The sequence below is a fragment of the Peromyscus eremicus genome, unplaced genomic scaffold (genome assembly GCF_949786415.1).
Source record: "Peromyscus eremicus unplaced genomic scaffold, PerEre_H2_v1 PerEre#2#unplaced_1054, whole genome shotgun sequence".
Taxonomy (NCBI): Eukaryota; Metazoa; Chordata; class Mammalia; order Rodentia; family Cricetidae; genus Peromyscus; species Peromyscus eremicus.
The window spans coordinates 51,114-76,459 of NW_026735289.1; the positions used below are offsets into that span (position 1 = coordinate 51,114).

At 39.2% G+C, this 25,346-nt stretch overlaps 1 protein-coding gene and 2 long non-coding RNA genes across 13 annotated transcripts in view; 1 reads left to right on the forward strand and 2 right to left on the reverse strand.

The window, feature by feature from the left end:
- Positions 1-746: 746 nt before the first annotated feature.
- Positions 747-7,473, reverse strand: LOC131901995 (uncharacterized). The gene is made up of 2 exons (XR_009376966.1): positions 6,307-7,473; positions 747-1,986 (listed from the first exon to the last, which is right to left on the reverse strand). It is a non-coding gene; the product is annotated as an uncharacterized LOC131901995 (long non-coding RNA).
- An 8,340-nt stretch (positions 7,474-15,813) lies between these two features.
- The window catches only part of LOC131901988 (uncharacterized protein PF3D7_1120000-like), a 76,883-nt gene continuing 67,350 nt past the window's right edge, over positions 15,814-25,346 (reverse strand). For 10 of the 11 annotated variants that reach the window (XM_059253025.1, XM_059253032.1, XM_059253035.1 and 7 more), the window contains 3 exons: positions 19,032-19,280; positions 16,595-17,120; positions 15,814-15,998 (listed from right to left, as the gene is read on the reverse strand). In XM_059253025.1, the coding sequence (XP_059109008.1) occupies positions 15,979-15,998; positions 16,595-17,120; positions 19,032-19,280 (795 nt within the window). In that variant the 3' untranslated portion in view covers positions 15,814-15,978. The remainder of the gene's footprint in view (positions 15,999-16,594; positions 17,121-19,031; positions 19,281-25,346) is intronic. The other variant, XM_059253033.1, reaches the window with a different exon arrangement.
- LOC131901993 (uncharacterized) overlaps positions 15,934-25,346 on the forward strand; it is a 73,399-nt gene continuing 63,986 nt past the window's right edge. The window contains exon 1 of the long non-coding RNA XR_009376964.1: positions 15,934-16,139. This is a non-coding gene — a long non-coding RNA (uncharacterized LOC131901993). The remainder of the gene's footprint in view (positions 16,140-25,346) is intronic.

Below are 25,346 nucleotides of genomic sequence, written 5' to 3' on the forward strand. Positions count from 1 at the left end.
ACACTCTATCCCCTACAGACAAAGAGAAGCTTAAACCAGGATTCCTAAGTACAGATAAGAACTTAGACCCCTTTCAAGTTCCCAGGTGGTGATATCAGCTACAGGGACTTAAAAATAGAGTCAGGATATTCGGCCATCTGGTAGGGGCTAATTGGCCATAAAACAGCCCAAACTTCTCAAACCCCGGAGACAGCTTGTAAAACTCCTAACATGGTTGCTGAACAAACGAGAGATAAAGATACCATGAAAGCCTGAAAAAATGAAACTGATATTAAGCAAGGAGAGGGAGGTGGGTTGTGGGGAATGAATTCTGTGGTCTGTGCCTTTAAGAACTAGCCTCACAAAGAAAGGGCAAGCTCCTCCTGGCCTCACTGCCATGAGTGCATTGGACCGGCTTCCCTGCCGCAGCTTGTAAATTTAAACAGAGTAAACCTTGCTTTTGCATGCTGGTATGCATGTCCTCAGTGGTCTCTCTGGGGCTCACGATCTGGGCACAACATTCAGAGAAATTTCTCCCACTGATAGATCTTTATCTCATTTTGCTTGTTCCTTCCCCCCAGATGCAGAGTTTCAGATATCTCAGGCTGTGCCTTTGTTCCTCTGCTAGCTGCCTTTGGAGATAGGGGCTCCCTGCACCCAGAATCTGCCTCAAACTTTTAGCAGCTTTCATTTTCTGGGGAGGAATCTGTTCTGTAGCGAGCACATACCCCAGTTACGGGGGAGGAATAATCACTCTTGATTCAGACTTGGTATAACACTCATTTATTCACACAGTAAGATTACAAGCAATATTCATCCTGTCTTCCAAATGGAAGCAGGAGTACCTCTCCGGGTATACAGGTCTGGACTCGCCACGTCTGTTCCTCTGGATCTTGGGTCAGCCTTCCTCAGGTCAGCCATGTCTGCACTGGGGACAGGATCTCACATCTCTGGCAGAGGAGAGTCGTCTCGCGCAATGGCCTGACGAGCTCTGTTGGTCGGGTCTGAGGCTTCATCTTTTATATTCTTTTCTGGCTAGGTTTCTAGTCTTATCCCTACTTCCACACATAGCTTATAGCTTATCACTACTCCATTTGTGGTTTACTTACATCATTCTATTGCTTATCACTCCTGACCAGGGTTGTTCACCCTAGGCCTTACATGTGTTCCTTACATTCCATCCCCTGATGCCTGAAATGTCTTCAACATAAAAGGCATCACATGAGGTCGCAGCCTGGGAATTTACAATATATTATCCTAATTTGTTAATCCTAGCACTCTTATCCTTCTCATTCTGGGTGGTTTATTTTTATGTTTTTTCTCTATATATGCATTATATAACTTCAACCAAGTGCTATAAGCTGCAAATTCTTTTAACACATCTATAACAAAATCTCTACATAATATTCTAGTACATATGCTTTGTAAATACATTGGTTCTCCTGTTTCCCACTGTGGGTCATTCAGGAAATCTTTATCAATGCTTATTATTGCTTCATCAGGATTATGTTTTAGCCATGTTCTATATGTTTCATATATTCTGTGATTACCGCGGCCCACATATGCTGCAGCTAAAGCAGCACTTATATGTAGGGCTGCATCCATGTTATTTCTGTGTATTTTATACATTCCATTCACCCTATATATACTAGATTGCATGGTTCCATAATATCTCATGTATCCATCTCCAATTAATCTCATATCATGTATACCTCTTTCTATTGTCAAGTGGAACGTTAAGTGCATCAAGAGCATTGGGAGGTTGTCTACCTCATCTGGTTCTGAAAGGTAGAACATTGCATATTTATGGGTGCAGTATTTGCATCCCTGTATCGTTCCTGCCATAAATAATATACCTATTCTATAGAAAATATCAGACAATGGTTCCATATATTTTTGGTATGTGGTATATAGTAAATTACTCATTCCATTTTTACTAACTAAACCGAAGCGTCTGCCTGATGGATTCCAAAGTGGATTTCCTGTTACTTGATTCCTGTAAGACATCTTAAGCATGGAGTTATTATCAAGCATTTGATTTTTTCAGACAAACATAAAGCAATACTTATCCCTAAAATTACTAAAAACCAAAAGGTTGCTAACTTTATCCAGTGCCACCATGTGTAAATTGGTGTACATATTAGATCTAATCTGACTAATCTGCCTAAATAATCCCAAAAGCTGCATTTCTGCATCTGTTTCGCCCAGTCCTTGTATATGTATGTATTTGTTCTTAACAGATTCACTAGATTGTGCGTTTGTGCTTGTGATGTATGTATGGCTGCATCTTGTTCTTTAATTTTGTTATGTATGGATTCTAGTTGTTTCTGATTGAAATCTGCAATGTGTTGTAACTCCATTGCTTGTTTTACAAATGTTTGGTGATGTTCTAATTCTGTTGGGTCATTAAATAAGTGTGAGCCATCAAAATAATGTTTTTCTTCTAGTGTTAATGTGGTCACTCTTTGTTTGGTTATGTTTTTACCATCCTAATTAGTGAAATTCATTTGTAGGATGCTACAGTTGTGTACCATATAGCATCCTGATTCTGTAATATTGAATGTTGTGATATCATCATTCATTGTGGTTTCATTAAGATTTATGCAGCTAACTAAAGTAGGTAAATATTTAGCACATATCAAGAAAGTGTAATCTCCTGTATCTTCTAGTGACTGTGTGATAGTAGTTACTGCTAATTGACTAGTTTCAAGTGTGCTTTCTGGTAGATGTGGATAAACGTATGTATTTGCTCCTAATGATATGGAGTCTTCTAATGGTATGTACACCGGTGTGTCATTCATATTGGTCCATAAGTAATGGTCTATGGGTACTAAGTATTGGTAGTTCCATTCTGATACTCCTGTTCTTTCAGTATATAGCTGTGGTATCGCCTTGGAATGATATGCTGAAAATGAATTTTGTAAGAAGATCTGTACTAAATGTATATTGCATAATCCATCTGTACATGAGCTTTCATATTCAGGGTTTAGTATACTTTGATATTCTCTTGTTCTTCTCCCTAACCCTGTGCTAAATAAACTATTTAATTCATTATTCATATTACTAACTTGAGTTCGATACATTTGACACATCATCATGTAATGGTTAGTATTAATAAGTTTTGCTTGATAGGAGAATTGCTCCTTATAAAGGTCTTGTGACATTTTTATCTCGCCTTGCATAGTTTGTATTAGTGTATGCATGCCATCTATAGAACTTGATATAGCTGCTAAAGCTTCTGCTGTTTTCTTATTTACTTCTTGTATGTGGTATATTTCTGCCTTTATTGGTTCTATCATTGCTGCTGATACTCCTCCACCCATTATCCCACCTAAAATTGCTCCTGCCATAAAGGCTGCTACTGCCATTGCTTGTAGTGGTTTTCTTCCTACTCTTGTCGGTGATGAGTAGTCTAAATCAAATCTAAAATTCACATCACTACAATATTCTATAGGTGGTTTCAGTGCTGTCAAGTCTATTGTAATTTCAATTTTTCTAATCCTAGGGTATAAAACTAATTTAGCTGGACTTTTTAGGTCTGGTATAATAGCTGGTGCCTTGACTACTGTTGGGGTTCCTTCTGGTGGTATTAGGTATCCTTTTGGAAAATGAGCCGTATATAATCCAATATTTTCTTTATTTGGTCTGGTCATATTTCCTCTAAATATAATTAATGGTGTGTTGGAATGTTCGCTGAGAAAATCCTTATTTCTTGATATCGGGAGATAATATATTTTATCCCAATATTGTGTATGTGATTTCATTGATCCTCTAGGTTTGTGTGCTACCCATTCAGCCTTATTCCATTCTTTATATTGTGGATTTGGCATTAACATGTAGAAATAATATGGGAGATTATGGTGCTGTAATTCAATTACTCTATCCATTTCATAATCCAAAGTTTGCCAAAAACTACCTGATCTAGTTATGCCATTTTTATAATGTACCATTAGGTCATCTGGATCCATAACCTTATTGATTCTCATAGCCTTTGCCATTTGTACATATGGTGGGATATATTCTACCTCCCTTATACCTGTGAAATTGTATGCCCTTTGTTCAATTGCCCTATTAAATATGAAAATATTTTTTGCTGCTACTTCATCTGTAGTAACATTGGCACTGACTTCCCAGGGTATGGGCATGTCCAGTAAGTCTTTAGATTCGTGAAACCAGCAAATTGATATCTTACTGCCACCTAGCATGTTATGTATTTTATGTTTTGGTTCATGTATCATGCCTATGGTTAATATTGGTGTGCTGTCGAATTTTGCTAATGACATATGTTTGTTTATTATGGTAATTTTACCATATATATTCAAATTTATTATTGTGGTTGCTTTATTTGTGGTACAGTTAGTCCATACCGCTGTATTATTTGTTTCGGTAAAGCATGATAATTTGTTTCTCAGACTTGTGGCACCTCGTGTTAGTGATTTTGCTAAGGTTAGGTTAAAAAGTCCCAAATTGCTTGCTTGCGTAAAATATGTTGGATATGACTGTTGGTCGTCATTAAATCTCATTATTGCCTGGACCTGTTTAGTAGCTGTTATATTTGCAGTACTGTCTGCAAAAATTCCTAGCCATGGTATTTCCTGGCCTATTGTATCTGTGATTGCTATTAGATCTTGTACTGACCTTGATGTTCTTCCAGTAAATAAAGGTCCTACATGTAGGTCCACTATGGTTTTCGTATTGTTGTTTTGTCTAATGTTTGTATTTGCTTCGGACATGTTTATACATGCATATGCAAAAGAGTGTTTTTCCCTGTGTAATGTGGAATTTACTGTAAGTATGCAGATGTGTGTTGTGGTGTCTGTGTTGCAATCATATTTAGGTTTCATTGTGTGTCTCATTGAAGCCCAAGGTTGTTGTATAATACCTGTAAGTATGATTGGGAATCTCCAATGTTCTACTCCTAATTGCAGTATTTTTGTCCAGTCATCCCATTTCCATTCCTTTCCTTTTACTGATGGGTTATCTGTGCTATATAATACAGAGAAGTTACCATAGAATGGTAAATTGGGATAGTCTGCTACGCATAACCAGTTAGTATTATTTTGTCCTGGTACATCTAGCTTATGTTTTTTTAATGTATCTCCATAAGTTATTGGGACATCTATTTCCCCAGGGTTTGGGTAATGGTATTATTCCAGATACTACTGGCCATGGTTTTACCATTTCACCATCATTGCATACTGTCCAATTCATAGGGTTGCATGGGTTTATAGGTGTTGTAGTTACTTCAGGTGTCGTTGAATATGTACTAGTAGGGTAATCACCATCATAATAATCATCATTGTAATTATATACTTGTTCTTCCCACCTTTCTGATATCTTATTATACAGCATACCTATCTCCTCCATTTGTTGTGCTATTACTGGTGTGAAATATTGTCTCACAAAGGAGCTATTCATGCCTAGTTCACAGTCAAATTCTGGTTCTGTCTCTATTCCCATTGTATTGGTCCTATAGTGTGAGTCTACCCTTAATGTGTTTGTTCTGATATGTGAATTCTTTGTCCAATACATGTTGTATATGGCTGCATGATTGGTAATGTTGGTCCATAATTCATTGTAATGGCATTTTAATGGGTTCTGCTCATGTATGTTGGTGTTAACACCATCCCCTGATTCTAGCATATATTCTTTGTTTGGATGGTATATGCTAAGTGCCATTCTATATTGATCACAACCCTTATACCAGGCATATGTTAAACATGCTGCCTATTTTTGCCAAAAACTATGTGTTTTTCCTATATAATGTGTAAATCTTCGCTCTGCTGACCAATATAGTGGTAATTTGCCTTCTAGATCATAAATTGTTGGTGTAGCAATGGTATTCTGTTTCCTAGTGCCCACTTGTATAACATGTGGTGTGGTGGTGGGTCTGTTTGTTGTGGGTGTACTGTCCAATAGGGCTGGCATTGGTATGCTGTTATTGCCATCGCATCTGCTAACCTGAGACAGAAAAATGAGCACACAGAGGCCCCAATAGCGTATAGCTTGCTTGCCTTTAGTGTGTACATCACCTTTGCTATTCTTATTGCCTCCTGTGCAGATAGTGTATCCAGCATACCGTGAATTTGGCTGCTCTGGATGCTGCAGAAGCGTATCCAGGATTGGTATTGTTGACTATGTTGTGTGAGTAGCTTCTTTGGTAAATGATGTTACAGAAGGGAAAAACAAATTCTAAGATTGGCAGTACTATGTATACTGCAATAGCTATTAGCCAAATTGTCAGGAGGGTTGCCCTTATGAATATCACCTCCCTGACACACATTTATGCTATATCCTCCAGCCTGGCTAATTTCAAGTCCTTTTTACCTTGAGTTATCCACACGTTGTTTCCTGTTCCTGGTGCTATTATTTCTGCTGGGGATAATTTGTTATTCTTCCGATTCCTGTAAAGGCAATTAGGATTCCTTATTACTTCTCTATCTATAACTGTAGGATAATCTATTGTATGTTGTTTTTGTATAGCTTCTTCTATTGGTGACTTCCTATTTATTCTGGGTCTGGTATTCAATTCATAAGTTGCTATTTTTATTGCTAATGACAGTGGCATTCCCTTATGCATCTCTAGCTGTTTTTTAATCATTCCGTTCCATCTTTCTATTGCTCCGGCTGCTGTCGGTGTATAGACTCTATGGAAGTCCCATTGAATGTTTAAGTTTCTAGCCATTCTTTGTGTTTTGGCTCCTGCGAAACGAGTTCCTTGGTCTGATTGTATTGTATCTGGTGTTCCATATGCTGCACACCATCCCCAGACTGTAAGTATCGTCGTGTTTTGGTCTGGGTGTGTGCTTTCTCGGGCCATCCCAAGACCTGTCGTTATGTCTACTAGGGTACAGCAATATTTTCCCTTGAAGCTGTTTAACGGTCCTATGAAATCTATTTGTAGGATTCTATTAAAATCCATTTGGTGTCCTATTATCCCTTGGTAATTGTGTGTTAATCTTGTCATAGCCTTTGGGCAATTGTTGCAACTATTGATTGCTTTTCTTATTGTCTGCCATGTTATCTTAAGATTTCTTTTATCGAACCAACTTTTTAGTGCATGTGTACCTATATGTCCTAACTGCTCATGGATTTTCAGTATCTCTTCTGTACTTATAGGTATGTCCTTAGTTGATGGTCTTACCTGTATCCATTCTCTCTGTATTTTACCTTTTCCTGTTTCTGGATCAATGTTTGCCTTCCATGTACCTTTTAATTTTATACTTAATGCTGAAGCTAGTTTGTCTACTACTTCATTGTTTTTACTTGTCTCATCCTGTTTCTTGGTATGTGCATCTACATGGTATACTATGATTTTGATTAGTCTGCTTGCTGCATCCAATTCCTGCCATGCTGCCTTTGACCATATGTCTTTACCATTAATTTTCCATCCATTATTTCTCCATTTACCTGACCATACTGCTATGCCATTTGCCACACACCATGAATCGGTGTATAAATAAATTTGTTTATAATTGTCCTTTATGGTTTGTCTTATCGCCAATAGTGTGGCTATAACTTCTGCATGTTGGGCTGATTTATCAGTGCCCTGGTCTGTAATGACCATTCCATCCCCAGGTCTATAGGCGGCTACTTTCCATCTCACTTTGTTGTTCACCGTAGTTGTTGATCCATCAGTGAACCAGGCATTAACCAGGGAGGGATTGTACTCTCTAGTCCCCCAATGGCCCATTGGTACCTGTTTCTGGGGAGGGGTTGAGGTTGGGAAAATGTATCCCTCTGGAGTCATGGGCCTGTCGGACTGAAGTATCGACTCCGATACCGCTGGTACCGACCCCTTTGCTGACAGAGGTGTTGATCGAAGGAACTCCTGAAGGTACCATTTCCACTGAAGTACCTTTCCTTCCATGGGTGGTCCAGCCCATGCCTCTCCTGGTGCCTTTACCCAGTCCAAAATGGGTATATGTGACCAGAGAGTCACATGGTTCTCTTTGAGCAGTGAGTGGATTGTCCTGAATGCCTCGTAGGCTGTCCATATGGTTCTTTCGAACAGCGAATATTTGTTCTCTGACCATGGGAATTTCTTGCAGTAGAAGCCTATTGGTGTTTCCCTGTCTTTATTTTTTGAAAATATATTCCAATTACCATAGCCCTGCATATACAAGATGTCCACAATTACGTGGTCACCGGGCTGTATATAATATAGGTGGCTGTACTGGTTTATATATTCCAGTACCAGTTTAACGGCATTTTCGCAGTTTTGGTCCCATTCAAAATCCTGTGCTTTCTTTGTTATTTTATATAAAGGCTGTAATATGATCTGTAGGTATGGGATATGTTGCCTCCAATATGCAAATAGGCCAATTAGATGTTGTACCTCAGTTTTATTCTGGGGTCGCTTAATTTGTTTTAATTTATCTATTACTGTTTCGGGTATTGTTGGTCCTTCTATAGTCCAATGTACCCCTAAGAATTTTACTTCTGTTCCTGCTTTATTTACTTTTTCTAGGTTTATAGTCCATCCTTCATTTCTTAAACGTTGAATTAGTTTCTCTAATGTACTTTGTACTTTTTCAATGGCTTGTCCTACTATCATTATATCATCTACATAGGTATATATGTTACATTCTGATTCTGGTTTGAAGTTCTTTAATGTAGTTGTTAAGGTGTTGTGTGCAATAATAGGACTGTTCAAATACCCTTGAGGGAGTCTCAAGAATTGATATTGCTGTCCTTGCCATGTAAATGTAGTAAGTTCCCTAGATGTTGGGTGTAATGGGATTCCAAAGAACATATCACTTAAGTCTATAGTTGCCATTGCCTTTGGAGCTGAATTTTTAATTCTAAGAAAGATGTCTTCCACATCGGGAAGTTGTCCTGGAAGTTTGGGTGTTTTTTCATTTATTCTCCTGAAGTCAACTGTAAATCTCCATTTGCCATTAGGTTTCAACATCGGCCATACCGGGCTGTTATAATTAAATGATTGAGATTTCTCTATAATGCCTTCTTTTAGCAAAGTTTGTATAGTCTCTGTTATTTCCTTAATACCTCCTTTGATAGGGTATTGTACCGTGAAGGTCGGGAGTGTGTGTGTGGTAACTTAATAGGTTGTATTTTTACTTCTGCTAGATTACATCTGACCTTAGCTATTCTCTTATTATTTAGAAAGTCTGGGAATAATTTTCTTATTTCTTCAATGCCTAGGATATTACAGGGTGCATTGAAGCTAGCTGCTTCAATCTCATATTCCTTATTATATAATTTGAGTCTTAATTTTATTACTGGTACTTCTGTTTCTGCTGCTACTCCCTTTTGTCAGTTTTAAAATGTTCTGTAAATTCCGTTATGATACTAATTTCAGAACCTGTATCTATTAGCCATTTTACTATTCTTGGCCCTTTGTTAGTTATTATAGGTATAGCTACAAATGGTCTACCAGCCGGGTTGATCAAGTCCGTCTTGGTATGTAGCGTCTGGGGGGTCCTGCTCTTGGGGGCCTGTGGTTGTTCTGATTGAAAAATTTTGGTCTGAAATTTGGTTTGAAATTTCGATTGGCTAAAAAAGGTTTTGGTTGGTATGTCTGTCTCCATGGGTTGCTCCGTGTCTCTCTCCATGGGATATTTTTCCTTCCTGTCAACCTTCTAATCTGATTCCATGGTTTGTTTGCATTCTGTCTTTTGGGCATTTGATTAGGTTTCCCAAATGGTCTTATGTTCAAAAACCGTGGTGTAACTTTCTTCTTGTCCTGTTTCTTATTAACATTAAATGATACTACCTTGTCTATGTCCAATTCCCTGTAAGATTTAAAGAATTCCATGGCATCTGAGATGGTTTGACATGCTTGCAGGGGTCCAGCTAGGCTCATTTTAAGGTGTGCTGGAGCTCCTTTAATAATGATCTTTTTAAATTGTGGTGTAAAAGGTGCGGCTTGAGGTGTGGGTACCTGGTTGTATATGAAATATAATATACCTAATTTTCTACATTGTTTTATGGCTTGTGCGTATGTTGTGCTGCTGATTCAAATTGAGTGAGGTCTAGTGTTGGAAATGCAAATCTCCAAGCTGCAGTAATCCAATCTAATAGTGGATGTGTATCGCCTTTTGATGTCTCAATTACATGCTCTAGAGCTTCCGATACTGAGGGGTTCTCTACTATGTTTCTGATCTTTCTCATTTCTAGATCAGTTAACATGACTGTGTCAGCTCCCTTTTCCCACAGTCGGCATATATATTCTGCATCTTTCTGTCCATTTTGGGCATGATCTTTCCATAATTCTGAGATCTCCTGAGGAGTATATGGCCTGATTTCCTCAAACTTCGTTCCCATTTCAAAATTTGGGACGATTACTACCTCCTCCAGTGCTGAAGGGGTTCAGAGCTGATATAGTACTTCTAATAGGAGTTTTCTTACTTTGGGTAGAGACAGGAAATGATGGTACGGTGTTATGTCCGTTCCATCCAGGAGTAGCGCTACGCTCCTGTTCCTTCCTCACTATGTTTAAGGCTAGCCTTTTGCCCATTAATCTGTCCTTATCAATATCCTGCACCGTTTTCATAAGCAGTGCGGTAGTTTGTGCCTTGCTACATCCCTCTAATTCTTGTTCTACCACATCCGGATTTGTTAATGTGTTAGTCACGTTTACTGATTTCATGCCGGCCTTATTTTTAACCTTGGAGGCTACTTTCCCCCACTGTTCTTCAACCTCATCTTGATATTCTCTACCTGTCACTGGGGAGATGTTAGTCTTCCTAAATTTCTTAATTAATCTGTTCATTGTAAGTGGTATACCAAGCCGTACAAAAATTTAATTAATTTTTTCCTACGGTACCACTCCCAGTCACTAATTCGTTTAGACTGATTCAAGGAATCAGTTATCAATTTTTCAAATTTTAAATCCGCAATCCTTTCTATCCTTTTGGCCAGCCAGCGCCTCATTTAGCTCTTTGCCAGCACCTTCCGCTCTTCCCCAGGGGTCTGAGTTGGCATCAAGGTGTCCGGTATTCTTTCGGTACTCTGCACCCTTAGGGAGGGTGGTGTTTCCCATCTGCTTCTGATACTCTCTCTCCTACCAGTTCTTCCTCCTTGGACCTTCAGATTTTCTTTAGGTCCTCAGAGTTGACTTCGAGGAGTTGATTTCTCAGAGCGGCTTTGAGGTCGCTTGCTAGTTTATTTGGTTTCCTGTAATTTGTTACTCCACCAGAGTAATGGCCAATTCTTTTGTATTACTTATTTTACATTCCTCAGTGCTCAGTGGTCAAGGAGGCCTTAAGCCCAAAATCCTGCTGACTATGCCAACTGTAGCGAGCACATACCCCAGTTACGGGAGAGGAATAATCACTCTTGATTCAGACTTGGTATAACACTCATTTATTCACACAGTAAGATTACAAGCAATATTCATCCTGTCTTCCAAATGGAAGCAGGAGTACCTCTCCGGGTACACAGGTCCGGACTCACGTCGGTTCCTCTGGATCTTGGGTCAGCCTTCCTCAGGTCAGCCATGTCTGCACTGGGCGCAGGATCTCATGTCTCTGGCAGAGGAGAGTTGTCTCGCGCAATGGCCTGACGAGCTCTGATGGTCGGGTCTGGGGCTTCATCGTTTATATTCCTTCCTGGCTAGGTTTCTAGTCTTATCCCTACTTCCACACATAGCTTATAGCTTATCACTACTCCGTTTGTGGTTTACTTACATCATTCTATTGCTTATCACTCCTGACCAGGGTTGTTCACCCTAGGCCTTACATGTGTACTTACATGTTCCTTCTGTTTCTGTTTCTTCAGAGTCTTTCTCCCTGACAGTTCCCAGTTTGGTCTCAGTTTATTGCCTTTGCCCCAGAAACATTTTTTTTGACACTGAAGTGGCAGCTTTTCCTGCCACTGAAGGTAGGGGCTTTTTGTCCATTTCTGTTTTCGGGATCTGTGAGGTTTGTGTTCATAAATTAAGCTTAGCAAGGGAGGTTTTTGCCATCTCTAAGCTCGCAGTGGGCTGTTTTCATTTGTCTGTGCTCTCAGAGCTTATGGCCTGAGGCAATCAACCCCTCAAGGGCTCCCTCACCTCACTGGGAGTCAGTCTAAACAAAGCTTTTCTCAAGAAGATGCTTTCTGATAGAAAAGAACGTTACTCCTTGTTAGTTCTGCTCTGGCTTGGCTCTTTATGCAGACAGCGTTTCTGACTCGGCAGCCCAACTGTAGATGTAGTTTGGCTTTACTGCTTTCCCAGAAAGATCTTTTCTCTGATAGGAAAGCTTTTCTCAGATCTTTCTGCAGCTGTAGACCTATCAATCTCGGACTTGTAGGAAAGCGGGCAACTATACTGTTCCCACCGGCTTTAGCTTTGTTTGTTCATCAGCAATCTTCCCCTGGGTCCTGCACCTTCCTGCCTCAGCTCTGTGCTCCAGGAAGTTGTTTACAACTGCAGATACTCTAGCATCTCTGAAATGCACTCCAACTTGGAGGTAATGGCCACTTGCTTCTCAGTTGTTGGTTAGAAGCAAGGATACAATGCTAACAGAGAGGGTTTCCGCTCATCACTTCAGGGGATCTTTTCATTAGGGCAATTAATAGCACCCTTTCATGCTGTTAGACTTTCACTCAGAAACAAAACCCTCCATACCTCAGCTCAGCTGTAACTGAAAAAGCTTGACTTTTTTGCTTTTCCTGGGTAAACAATTTCCTGCTGGGCTCTTTATGGCTCTTCACTCACTCTCCCAAGCGTTTCCTCAGGGTATTCTGATCTGCTGCCTTTTACTAGCTTGAAGAGATAGAGCTTAGAAAAGGTTTTTAGGAAATCAAGCCCTGCCTCCCTCATTGCAGGGAGGATTTTTCTGGCTTGAAAGACAGGACTTAGAGAGGTTTTGCTGTCTTAACAGGTTTGTTGTTTTCCCTTAGAGCTAATCACAGGTGATTCCCCGTACTAATACCTTCAGGTGATTCTAATTTTTGTCTTTCTGAGAAAGTTAAAGGCTTCGGTTTTTAAGTTTAAGGGAGCTTTTTAGTTTGAAAAAGATTAAGGCTTTTTAGAGAGATTTTCCAAGAAAAGCTTTAGTTTGAAAGATTTTTTTCCCGAGAAAGAAAGACCAAATTTTCCCCAAACTTCTGAGTTTTCTTTCTTTCTTTTTTTTTTTTTTTTTTTTTTTTTTTTTTTTTTTTTTTTTGGCTTCTTACACCCGCGTTTTTGCCTCAGGGAGAAATCACTTTTTCCTGTCACTTGGACTTAACATTTTAACTGTCCCCAGGCCAAAAGCTTCCATAGGAAACTTTTTTCTGTGTGATAAGTTCAAAGAAGAGTTTTTTTTTTAAACTACCCATAAAGCTCAAAGAAAGATTTTTCCCAGTTTGCATTCATAGCCCCAAAGTTAGAAAATTGAAGAGTTTTTCTGTCTAGTTGCCTTACTTATCTTAAATAATTTTTTTAACATAATATTACACTTCTAAGTTTTTCCTACACTATATTACTACTCTATACCTTATATTTATTTTTCACAGATAGAAATTGAGAAAGAGCTAGAAGATAGAAATTTTTTGCATCAGTTTACAATTTATTACTATATATTGCTTATATTATCTTTTTTCTCATTTTTCTTTATTAAGAAATTTTCTGCTCTACATACCACCCACAGATTCCATCTCCTCCCTCTTCCAACCCCCCAGCCCTCCCAAGCCACCCCACATCTCCACATCCCCCAAATCAAGGTCTCCCATGGGAAGTTAGCAGAGCCTGGCACACTGAGCCTAGGCAGGTCCAAGCCCCTCCCCACTGCACCAAGGCTGAGCAAGGCATCACACCACAGGCACCAGGCTCTCAAAAGCCTGCCCATGCACCAGGGATGAATCCATCCCCCTGCCTGGGTGCCCCACAAACAATTCGAGCCAAACAACCATCTTGTGTATCCAGAGGGCCTAGTCCAGTCCCATGGGGGCTTCACAGCCACTAGTCTACAGTTCATGGGCTTCCACCAGGGTGGCTGGTCATCTCTGCATGTCTTCCCATCATGATCTCCACATCCCCTGCCTGCCGAATCCCTCCTCTCTCTCATCGATTGCATTCCTGGAGCTCAGCCTGGTGCCTGGCTGTGTGGATCTCTGCATCTGCCTCCCTAAGTCATTGGACAAAGGCTCTATGATGACATTTAGGTTATTCACTAGACCTGTCACCAGAGTAGACCAGTCCAGGCACCCTCTAGACCACTGCCAATACTCCCAGGTGGGGTCATCCTTGTGGATTCCTGAGAGCCTCCCTGGAACCCTGCCTAGAAGATAGAAATCTTTTTTTTTTTTTTTTGTTTTTTTTGTTTTTCGAGACAGGGTTTCTATGTGTACCTTTGTGCCTTTCCTGGATCTCGCTCTGTAGACCAGACTGGCCTTGAACTCACAAAGATCCACCTGCCTCTGCCTCCCGAGTGCTGGGATTAAAGGCATGCGCCACCACCGCCCGGCCAAGATAGAAACCTTTATAGAGGAGATATTTGAGCTGCAGCATTGGACATCCTTCCAGTCCTTTTCTTTCTTTTCTCTCGAGGATAAATCCCCCTGTCCATATATGTGTATATTCCATTAAACACTGGACATGTCCCTTTTTCCACTGGCAGGGCCTGACTTGCACTTTAACCAGAAACTCTGTAATAAAACTTATTTTCCTTTGTCTTTAGTCCCTTCCCCCCCTTTTTTAGTCCCTGTTCATGGCACCATTTTGTGGGGCGTTTACCCACCAAACCCACAATTCCCCAGAGTTTTCTTGAGTGTGAGCAGCAGGAAATATTAGAAGGATTTAGGTTGTGGAGATAAACAAATAGAAAATACAAGATAGCCTCGAGAGGGCCTGGAACCTATTCCAATGGGTCCTGAGTGTCTCTGTCCCAGGGTATTTATAGAAACGCCAAGGGGTAGAGCAAAAGATCTCCCCTCAGCACAGCCAAGTGCAGATCATCTCAGACACCTACACTCAGCCCGTGGTCCTAACTATTCTCTCTATGAGGACCCGCTGGGTAAAGGCACAAGGAACCTGAAAATGGGCTCCCACAACCAGGGAACTCCTACAACACATCAACTCCTTCAGTAATGTGGCAGGATATAAGATTAACTCAAAAAAATTAGTAGCCCTTCTATATACAAATGATAAATGGGCTGAGAAAGAAATCAGAGAAACATTACCCTTTACAGTAGCTACAAATAATACAAAATACCTTGTAGTAACTCTAACTAAGCAAGTGAAAGACCTGTATGACAAGAAACTTAAGTCTCTGAAGAAAGAAATTGAAGAAGATATCAAAAAATGGAAAGATCTCCCATGCTCATGGATAGGAAGGATTAACATAGTAAAACTAGCAATCTTACCAAAAGCAGTCTACAGATTCAATGCAACCCCCATCAAAATCCCAATACAGTTCCTTTATTTTATAAGATCGTTTTGGATATCCTGGTTTTTTGTTTTTCCATATGAAGTTGAGTATTGTTCTTTCAAGTTCTGTGAAAGAGCAATACTCTTCCTCTCTCTCCCTCTTCCCCTCTCCCCCTCTATGTCTCCCCCCCTCCCCCCCTCTCTCTTCCCTTCTCCCTCTCCCCACCTCTCTTTCTCTCTCTGTCCTGCTCTGCTTCTCTCACAGACAGTTCCTGTCTGCTGGCTATGTTCAGTCTGCTTCTTTCTCTTTCTGCTCTGAATTCTTCCGGATGCCTCTAGCTGCTCTCTCTCTCTCTCTCTCTCTCTCTCTCTCTCTCCTCTCTCTCTCTCTCTCTCTCTCTCTCTCTCTCTCTCTCTCTGTCTGTCTCTCTCTCTCTCTGTCTCTCTCTCTGTCTCTCTCTCTTACAATAAAAACCTTCCCCTTACCTATACAATGGAGTGATTATAGAGTCAGTTTATCTAATGCCAAGAAACAGTTTAAAATTTTTCATAGTATATTTTAATTGAAAATCATTAAAAATTTGTGTACAGAGTTCAATATATAGAATGTCCTCTTTCAGAGGAATATTTTTCTTTTGAATTTCTATATGTTTTAAAATTCTTGCTAATGTAGATATCAATTTGACTGCTTCAAAGGACTGTCAATCAACTGCAGCACCAACTAGGAAGAAAAGCAAAAGCCAGAATTACTAGCAGTATCATCAGGAACATCGGTGGCATCATCAAGAGGATTATGGGCAGCAGCATCAGTGTCGTTAATGGCATCATCTCATGCAGTATCATCAGCATCATTGTGTATAAGGTGTGTGAATTGGAAGCTCCTTTTTTTTTGTTTTATGCTGTTTGTTTTGGAGTGTTTCAGAGATGATGCTATCCTCACAAGTCAGTGTATGTCCACAGAAAAGGCAGACACTGACTAGCATTTAACAGTTAGATATCTCTGTATATGCTTAGCCACTCCAAAAACACAAGGTTATCACTGGGAGAGAAAATAATTCTCATTCCAGAACAGGAGACAACCATGATCCAGCTAACATTATTTGGTCAGTTTTGGTGGACTGAACTGACTTTGTTACTTTTACATTATATATTTTCAATACAATTGGGGGAAAATCACTTTCTTCTGGTACCAGGTAAAGCCTATGTAGCCCCATATAAAGCATGGAATTTATTAATCATAAGTATTAGCACCAAAGAGAGTTAGTTTTCTGGGACAAAAATCATCTATTTTAAACCACTGTTTGTGGACTAACTTACCCTGGCCATCGTTCTTTTTACTGGAAGCTTCTTGGTAAGATCTCCAGACTACCCTTGTAGAATCTGGTATATCACCCATGTATAGGTCAGACCTGTTGTTGGTGCTCATGCTTGGTCTGAAGCGGCCAGTTGGATGTGCAGTGTGAAAAGCTAGGTCAGCGTCATTAGCAGGATCCTTAGTGTCACTGGGACCACAGAGAGGAGCAGATTCTAGATCAATACTGAGCTTGTCAAGAGCCAGGTCAGCATTGTGAGGAGGGTCCCTGGCGTCACCAGTGCGGTGACCAGGAGCAAGCTCAGGGTCAGTGTGCGGTTGCCATCTTTGGTGCTCAGTGCTGTCAGCCAAAGCAACTGCACGGGCCAATTGAGCCTTGAAAGCCTTGTCCATGTCACCCAAGTCACCTGCATCACGAGGGCAGGCAGCAGGAGCTGGTTCAACGTGTGCGGTAGCCCGCAGTGCAGCGATTCTGTGCTCAAAAGACTCGAAAACGGGTATATGCAGATACCCTGACTTCTTTTCTTTAACCTTTAAAAAATATTGAGATATTACTTTTCATTAAAAATTTTATGATTTTTCATAAATCATTTTCATTTTAGCACTTGTCTGTTAATGTCACAGTCTTGATTTTTGTCTCCAAATGTTTGTTGTTTAGTCTAATTTTATCATTACAGTCGCTGATATCTTGTAACCTCTGCTTCCTTTGTGCTTGAGTAAAAGGCCCAGGATTTTCAGGAACCTCCAAAGGAACCTTCTCAGATTTATGCCTTTCTTCCTCTGCTCTTGGCTACCTAACATCATCATTCTCTGTATAATGGGGAGATATAAAAATAAAAGGACAAAATGTGTCCTCTCCAAATGTTATGACCTGGATTTTACATTCCAGCCAGATTAATAGAATGTGAAAGGAGGAGCTTCAGGAATGAAAGGAACCTCTCCCTTCTGTACTACGTAGTCCTTTCCTTATGGCCTTTCACAATTGTTCATTGGGACCCTGAGAATAGCGAAACAGTGAAAGTGACCTGAACATTTGTGAACAAAGTGTGTCACTACCCATAGCAGTGGGGAGCTGCTGAGCTGCAAGTATGGATTCTGAAGATGCCTTCTGACCTCTTACACCTTAACCATGACTGTTATATGTGTGAGCAGTGGCCTATTCCAGCACCACTGTGGTGGCTTGAATGAGAACAGCCCCGATACACTCAAACATTTGAATGCTTGGTCCCCAGTGGGTGGAACTATTTTGGAAAGATTAGGAGGTGTGGCCTTGTTGGAGGGGATGTTTCACTGGGGGGTGGGCATACATGTGTGTGTGTATTCATGTGCTTGTGTGTGTTATGCTGCTGCTGTGTGTGAAGACCAGAGAACAACTTTCAGGATCTGGCTGTCTCCTTCTCTGGGTGAAGCAGGGTCTCTCACTGTTTCTGCTACTCTGTGTGTTTCAGTCTGGCTGGCTTGTGAGTTTCAGAGCTGTTCTATGCTCTCAGCCTCCATTATGGATTTAGGGGTGCTGGGATTATGCATGTCAGACACTTGCTACTTGTAGTGCTTTCTGGGATGGAATTCAGGTCATTAGACTTGCAAAGCAAGTGCTCTGACCCTCTGAGCTGTGTTTCTGGCCCATATATGTATGTGAGTTTGTTTGTTATCGGTTCAGAATGAAAATGATAAAGAGAAAACCATGAACTTGGCATGTGAGCTTTCTCATTTTTCAAAGCCAGGTATCATCCATGTACACACCTGTGTCATTATAACCTTGGTGTGACTATACCTCTTTACAAAGACTTCTATTTGGCAATCCGATAGCATGTGGTGGAGAACTGATATTATCTATCTCAGACTGTGACTTTATACTATTTATACTGCTATTAGCAGGTGGCTTCTGGGAAAGTCTCGTGTTAGTTTGGTTTTCAGTGTGTTTAAGAGTAGAAAAGTGATGTCTTTTTTCTTGCAGACACATGATTTAATTCTTTGAAGGATGAAAACTATAGTCCTTTTGGTTTGCCAGACTCTGGCATGTCTAATATCTATTTACGATTATTGTTATTGGAGTTCATATTCTAATCATTTGCTTATCAAAGATGTGATTCCTTTCAGGCCCACTCTAACTCTTGCATAGTTGTCATACTCAACACCATTATCGTTTACTTTCCGCATCATCATAAAAATTCTACATTAGTATTAAATTCTTCTATTTATATTAAGTATGTTAACTTCCTGGGTTATCACTCTTACAGTCTAATGAATTTTCACTTAAATCTTAAAAGATGACTGGAAAGTGAATGTACGTGATGAAGAACATAAGAAAGGTTCAAGAACATTTTCAAGCTAGGTTTCTTTTGTCTGCAACAATCCACAGTATTGAAAAGACAAGCTGTTCAGAAGATACTATCTTATCTTACAGTAAAGTACTGTACTTTTCCACATGGTGGGAATTACCTTTGTGGATATTTCTCTTCTAGAGTCATCAGGTACAGGCTCTTCCTTAGGATGAATAATAAGTTCAGCATTTTCAAGTTGTTCATGAACCATCTCCTTTACATTTTCTCTGATGTATTTTTTAAGGTGTTTGTACTGTAGTGAATTCTGCTGGTCTATTGTCACCTCATCAGTTTTCACAGAAGGCCATGACCATAAAGATGCATATTCAACATTGCACTTCTCCTTTTCTTGATCTTCAGTGATTTTCTATAGACAAGAAAATTGAGGGTTACTCTGATTGATTCAGACTCATGGGTTTTGTGTTTTGGTGCACTTGTTTTCAAAATGGCTTTTTTGTGTCCTTACATTTTATGGGATATGGGAACAGAAAAAAATAAGAAACTACATAATATTTAACAGGAATTTCTTTATATATGATCAGCTACTCCAAAGTCACTGGACTATCAATAATAAATGTAAATAATTTATAGCCTTAGCTTAGACTAGGAGAGAAACATGATTCAACAAACTTAACCTAGTAAATGTTGATAAGAATGAACACATATTATTTCATGCTTATTTATATATTTATTATTTTTTTCAAAAAATGAATGACATACATGGTTCTGGATCAGATATAAGCTCTCAGCTGCTGCTCCAGTGCCATGCCTACCTGCCTGCTGCCATGATCCCAGGCATGTTGGTCATGGATTTTCCTTCTGAAACTGTAAGCAAGCCCTCAACCAAATGCTTTCTTTGATAAGTTGCCTTGGTCATGTTGTCTTATAGCAGTAGAAAATTAACTACATATATAACCTATGTTAAGAGTCACTGGGTTGATTTTATGCCTTTATTCCCTCTCTCGGGATAGACACTGATGACACCTAGAGACCAGGAGGCAGAGTTAATTCTCTAAAGTTGTCATGAGTGATTGGTAATAGGAAACTACAAATTTAAGCCTTGGGAATGATCTTTTTACTTCAAACTAACTTAATGCCTATTACTGACACATTGCTCATAACATCAATTGTTAATCAGGAGGCTTAAATTTTAAGATACATGTATCATTTGGGGACACTTTACAAACAGGTCAAAAAACATTTTCAGAGTAAAACTGACCTCAATTATAACTGTATTCTAAAAATCAAGTTTATCTGGAAGTTACTACAAATTCTAAGAGTTTGTTTTGTAAATTTCTATACTTCTGTACATTTTCTTGGTCTCTATACTAAATTTTTATGCAAATTATAAACCATAAATAAAAATGCAATGGTTTTTTCAAGGAGAATTTAGATATGATCCATATGGATAGTATTTAGAGCAATGAAGCTGTTAAGTCAGAGCACCTTGAAAAAGCAAGAATAAAGAGAGGGATGTAATATCTTTATTAACCTATTAAAGCTTACATATTCTCTTGTAGGAGTAGAACTTTTATAATATAAAGGAAGTAGAAGCTTGTTTTAGTGATAGGACTTCAAGCCACATTTCATATTCATGGACAAAATGCTCTAACACTGAGCCACATCCGGAACCCTAAATTCAATCCCATTTTGAAGACCTATCAATAATTTAAACCATCTCAATATAAGTCAGTACTAACCACCTTAAAAACACTAAAGTCTTTGTATGATGTATAACAAAGAGTTTTTAAGTTCTAATGTTTATAGTGGCAAAGTGAGTGACATCAAGAAGTACAGTCTGGTCCTTAGCACATTGATGCACATGCATGCCTCATTTGTAGGGTACCAGTCTGTAACCCTGGATCAAAGGACATCAGGTTCAATTCTTTAACAGCAAAGGTCGAGGGAAAGAGAGCTTAGGGGAGCGGGAGATCCCAGTTGGATCAAGAACAGAGAGGGAGAACAAGGAATAAGACACCATGATAAATGAAGACCACATGAGAATAGGAAGAAGCAAAGTGCTAGAGAGGTCCACAGAAATCCACAAAGATACCTCCACAATAGACTACTGGCAATGGTCGAGAGACAGCCCAAACTGACCTACTCTGGTGATAGGATGGCCAGACACCCTAATTGTCGTGCTAGAAACCTCATCCAATGACTGAGGGAACCAGATGCAGAGATCCACGGCCAGGCCCCAAGTGGAGCTCCAAGAGTCCAATTGGCGAGAAAGAACGGGGTTTGTATGAGCAAGAATTGTTGAGATCAAGGTTGGACAAAGCACAGGGACAAATAGCCAAACGAATGGAAACATATAAACTATGAACCAATAGCTGAGGAGCCCCCAACTGGATCAGGCCCTCTAGATAAGTGAGACAGTTGATTAGCTTGATCTGTTTGGGAGGCACACAGGCAGTGGGACCGGGTCCTGTGCTCAGTGCATGAGCTGGCTGTTTGGAACCTGGGACTTATACAGGGACACTTGGCTCAGCCTGGGAGGAGGGGACTGGACCTGCCTGGACTGAATCTACCAGGTTGAACTCAATCCCCAGGGGAGTCATTGCCCTGGAGGAGATGGGAATGAGCTGGAAGGAAGGAAGGTGGGGGAGGACAAGGGAATCCGTGGCTGATATGTAAAATTAAATTTAAAAAAGTTAAAAAATGATCAACTGAAAACCCTGATTGTTCATGAAATTTCCGGAAGTTTAACTTGTAGATGTAATTCTAAATGGTCTTATTAAATAAGAAACACAGAGCCAAATGCAGAGTTAAAAGCTCAGAGATCAGAGAGCAATAGCCAAGAGCTGAGACCACCTTCTCACCACTCTGCTGCCATCCTTCCCCTGAGAAAGAGACCTACTTCCTGTGTGTCTGTATTTTTATTACTTTTCTTTTCTGCCTTCTCATTGGCTCTAAACCCAACCACATGACTTTCTCATCACTGCCTGTCAATACAGACCTCCAAGTCTCTATGGTTGGTACTTGGATTAAAGGCTCAGGTCACCATGCTGGCTGTGTCCTTGAACACACAGACTCTGCCTGCCTGCCATGTGATCGGATTAAGGGTGTGTGCTACCACTGCCAGACTTCTACTTAATGCCTATGACCTCTGATCCCCAGGCAACTTTATTTATTAACATACAAATAAAATCACATTTCAGCACAAGTAAAATATCACCATATTTCCCCTTTCTATTCTAATAAAAAAGGAAAATAGTTATAACTAATATAAGAAAAACTATATACAATAAGTACAATAACTATATACAATATATACAGGCAATAAATACTTAAACAATGTCTAGTCCATTTGCTTTTGACAAATTCAGCAAAAATATTCCATTATCTATCCTATTTTGGTAAGTCCAAAATGTACCTGATTCACTTTCTATCCTAACTTATATTACTAACAGAACTATCTTATAATGTCTTTCAAATTTATACACTTACACCTCTTTAGTGAGCTTCTTTTCTAAAATTCTTAAGGAACACTATAACTATAACTACGAATTTTCAACTAGCTATAACTATAACTATCTAATCTTCAACTCTCTCAGATACCCAAGAAGGAAATAATATTACCTAAAACAACAGGAAGTGCAAACAAGTGACTTCCAAAAAAATTGTGAGTTGACAGAAACAGCCAGCTGCCTGGACAGTCACCCAAGGTTTCTCTGCAACGTTGGGACATCATCTTCAGCCTACAGGCTTAGCATATCTGAAAGACTCATTTGTGAAATAGGATGTACACAAGGTCAACAGTTCGACCTCACATTTGGTGAGAGCAGTACATGTACCAGAAATAATTGAATTCCACTAGTGTCCTATCATGATTCAGGATTTTAAATTCTGGAAATTGCTCATGGTTTTTTTTTTTTTTTTTTTTTTTTTTTTAAATTCAGCTGTCCTTTCTTCTTGACTTGTATGTGGCTTCATCTCGGCATCCTGTTCTTCTCAGCTTGTGGGTGGCTTTAACTCTTTTATTAAATGTGAGTCTACCATTGAGAGGTTAGACTCTGTCAGCTTAGTTACTCTTTCAAGAATAACTGTTTCAGCTACTGTTCCACTGCACATCAGAAGCCATCGGCCCACTGCCTGTTCAGCTGCCTTAGAAGAAAAGGGCACTGTACCTTTTCCGGATTGTGAAGGCCACTTCAGGGATGGTGCCATATTGTCCTGGCCTCAGAAGATACCTTTTGATAAAGCCATAACCACAGTTGTTTTGGCAAGAATCGGTAGTCCTTTGTTTCGTGTCCTGTCTGTCTGTTTTGTCCTGTTTGTCAGCAGTTGATTCGAGGATACTTTGTTGTCCAGTGGCTAACTTTTGCCACAATGAAAGTTAATTCCATGTGCAGTGTCTTCAATGCCCATATTTTCTCTGAAGTAGATTGGTACTGCCAGGAACTGACATGTCTCATAGTCATAAAAAATTTCTAAGTTATTAAAACTTTTTAAATGCCATATTCTGTAGATCTCTGAAAGGTTTGAAGATGACCTGTTTATCTCAAATATATCTGCTCAATCTTGAAAACATATCTAATATGACTACCAGTTCGAGTGTAATGTCTAACTACTAACTTTCATTTCTTTATATCCTAATAGTTGGTAATAATAACATTCAAGGATTAGCAAATTGCATTCCATTGTTAAATGAATTGTATGAGAACAATATCTTGAATAAGATTAGAAATATTTGTATGGCATTTTCTAACAATCTCAATCTCAATATATATAATTTGTATACAATATACAAAAGTCCAATCCAATATAAAGTATTTAAAACTAGTAATTGTCTTTTAAAAGTAGATTCAATAATCTATCTTTTTATCTATATTGTATCTATATCTTCTTTTTACTTTTCAGAGTAGATTCAATAATCTACCCTGTATTCTATCATTTCCATATATCATTTTTTTAAAAATAAGAACCTTAAATCTAATTTCCTTTGCTTAGCCCTTTTCCTAACCCTTAACAACAACTTGTAACCAACCCTCCTAAACAATGAAAATCATCCCAAAACCCATTAAAAGACCAAAAAACCACCCGCCCCACGCCAACTCTTTGGGAATGTGGGCGTCGTATTCTTAAAGTTGCTTCCTGCTGGATATGGGCAAAGGCATCTTTATTCTGGAAAGAAAAATTTTGGGTTAATTGTCAAATTCTAGGAAAGGTAGCTATATCCTTTGTTGTCCAGTCTGTGCATAATGCCAAAGTTCAGGGCTTATCTCAAGTAAGTAGTCTTTGAAACTGGATCATCTCAGCTAGCCATCTCAAAATTGCTCTGAGCAGTTTGTAGTCCAAAGCTGATCTGGAGATGATGTTTGTCAGCTTAGAGTTATTATTATTGTCCATGTGGAATTATTGTTGTTGTGGGGCCCCATCTTCTTCCTGGAGATTTCAGTTGATGTTAGGCCTGGCCATGATTTCCTGCAGAAAACTGATAAAGACTTGAAACAAAGACATATATAGGCAGCTAATTGAAGCCGTTTTTTCTAGAATTAGTTAGTACTCTATATGACCATTAACATCTTAACAAAGTTTAATATATATATATTAATCTTGTAAATTTTGATATAAAATTTATACTTTAAGAAAAGTTTAAAGAATCAGAATAGAATCAAAGAATTGAGATTAGTAGTAATAGAATAGTCCCTTAAATTTTTTGTTTGTTTGTTTGTTTGTTTTCTCCTGTCCCGTATCAGAAGATGGCTCTTTTCTTCTGGCATGATACAGGGAGTTTGCATTTTCCTTTTAACAACATACTTGGGTCTAAAGAAGGAGAGAGCCATTCTCCAACTCCAAAGCCAGCTTTAAATTCTAATTGAACTGGGACTATAAGAAGACCATTAGTGTTAAATGTCTGTAGAGAAGAGCAGAAACAAACATTTAGGAAGACTTATAAAATTTTATAGATGATATACCAATAGGCCACTTTACTCTTTTTCTTGGGACCTTTTTATTTTAGTTAATTTGTCCTTTTTCTTCAGTTGTCTCATTTGTCCAGTGTTCTTCAGGTTCCTTAGCTTTCATTCTCCTAAAAGACAAAAAGAAAAACCTTTCCCCAAGACTAACTTTGGGGAGGTTCCCTTTTGGCAAGTTATTATCTGATTAATTGAAAAGGCATGTGTTAATGGTATAAGTTAGTTTAAATTGGATGGTCATGATGGTTGATGAACTATCACCTCTTATAATTAAGAGGTCTCTCTTGTTTAAATTGAACTTTAATCAATTTTGATGGTATCCACAGTTTATCTTCTCCTGTAGAAACAAAAGCAACACCTCTTGCAATGTTTCAGTTTGTGGAAGGAACTAAGTGGTACCAGCTGTTGCCTACACCCAGTCCCTTCATGTCAATGGTTTCCAATAGCTTGTGTACAAAGAAAGCATTTATGTGTGAATTTTTCTCTCTGTAGTATCATTTTTATTAAAATGC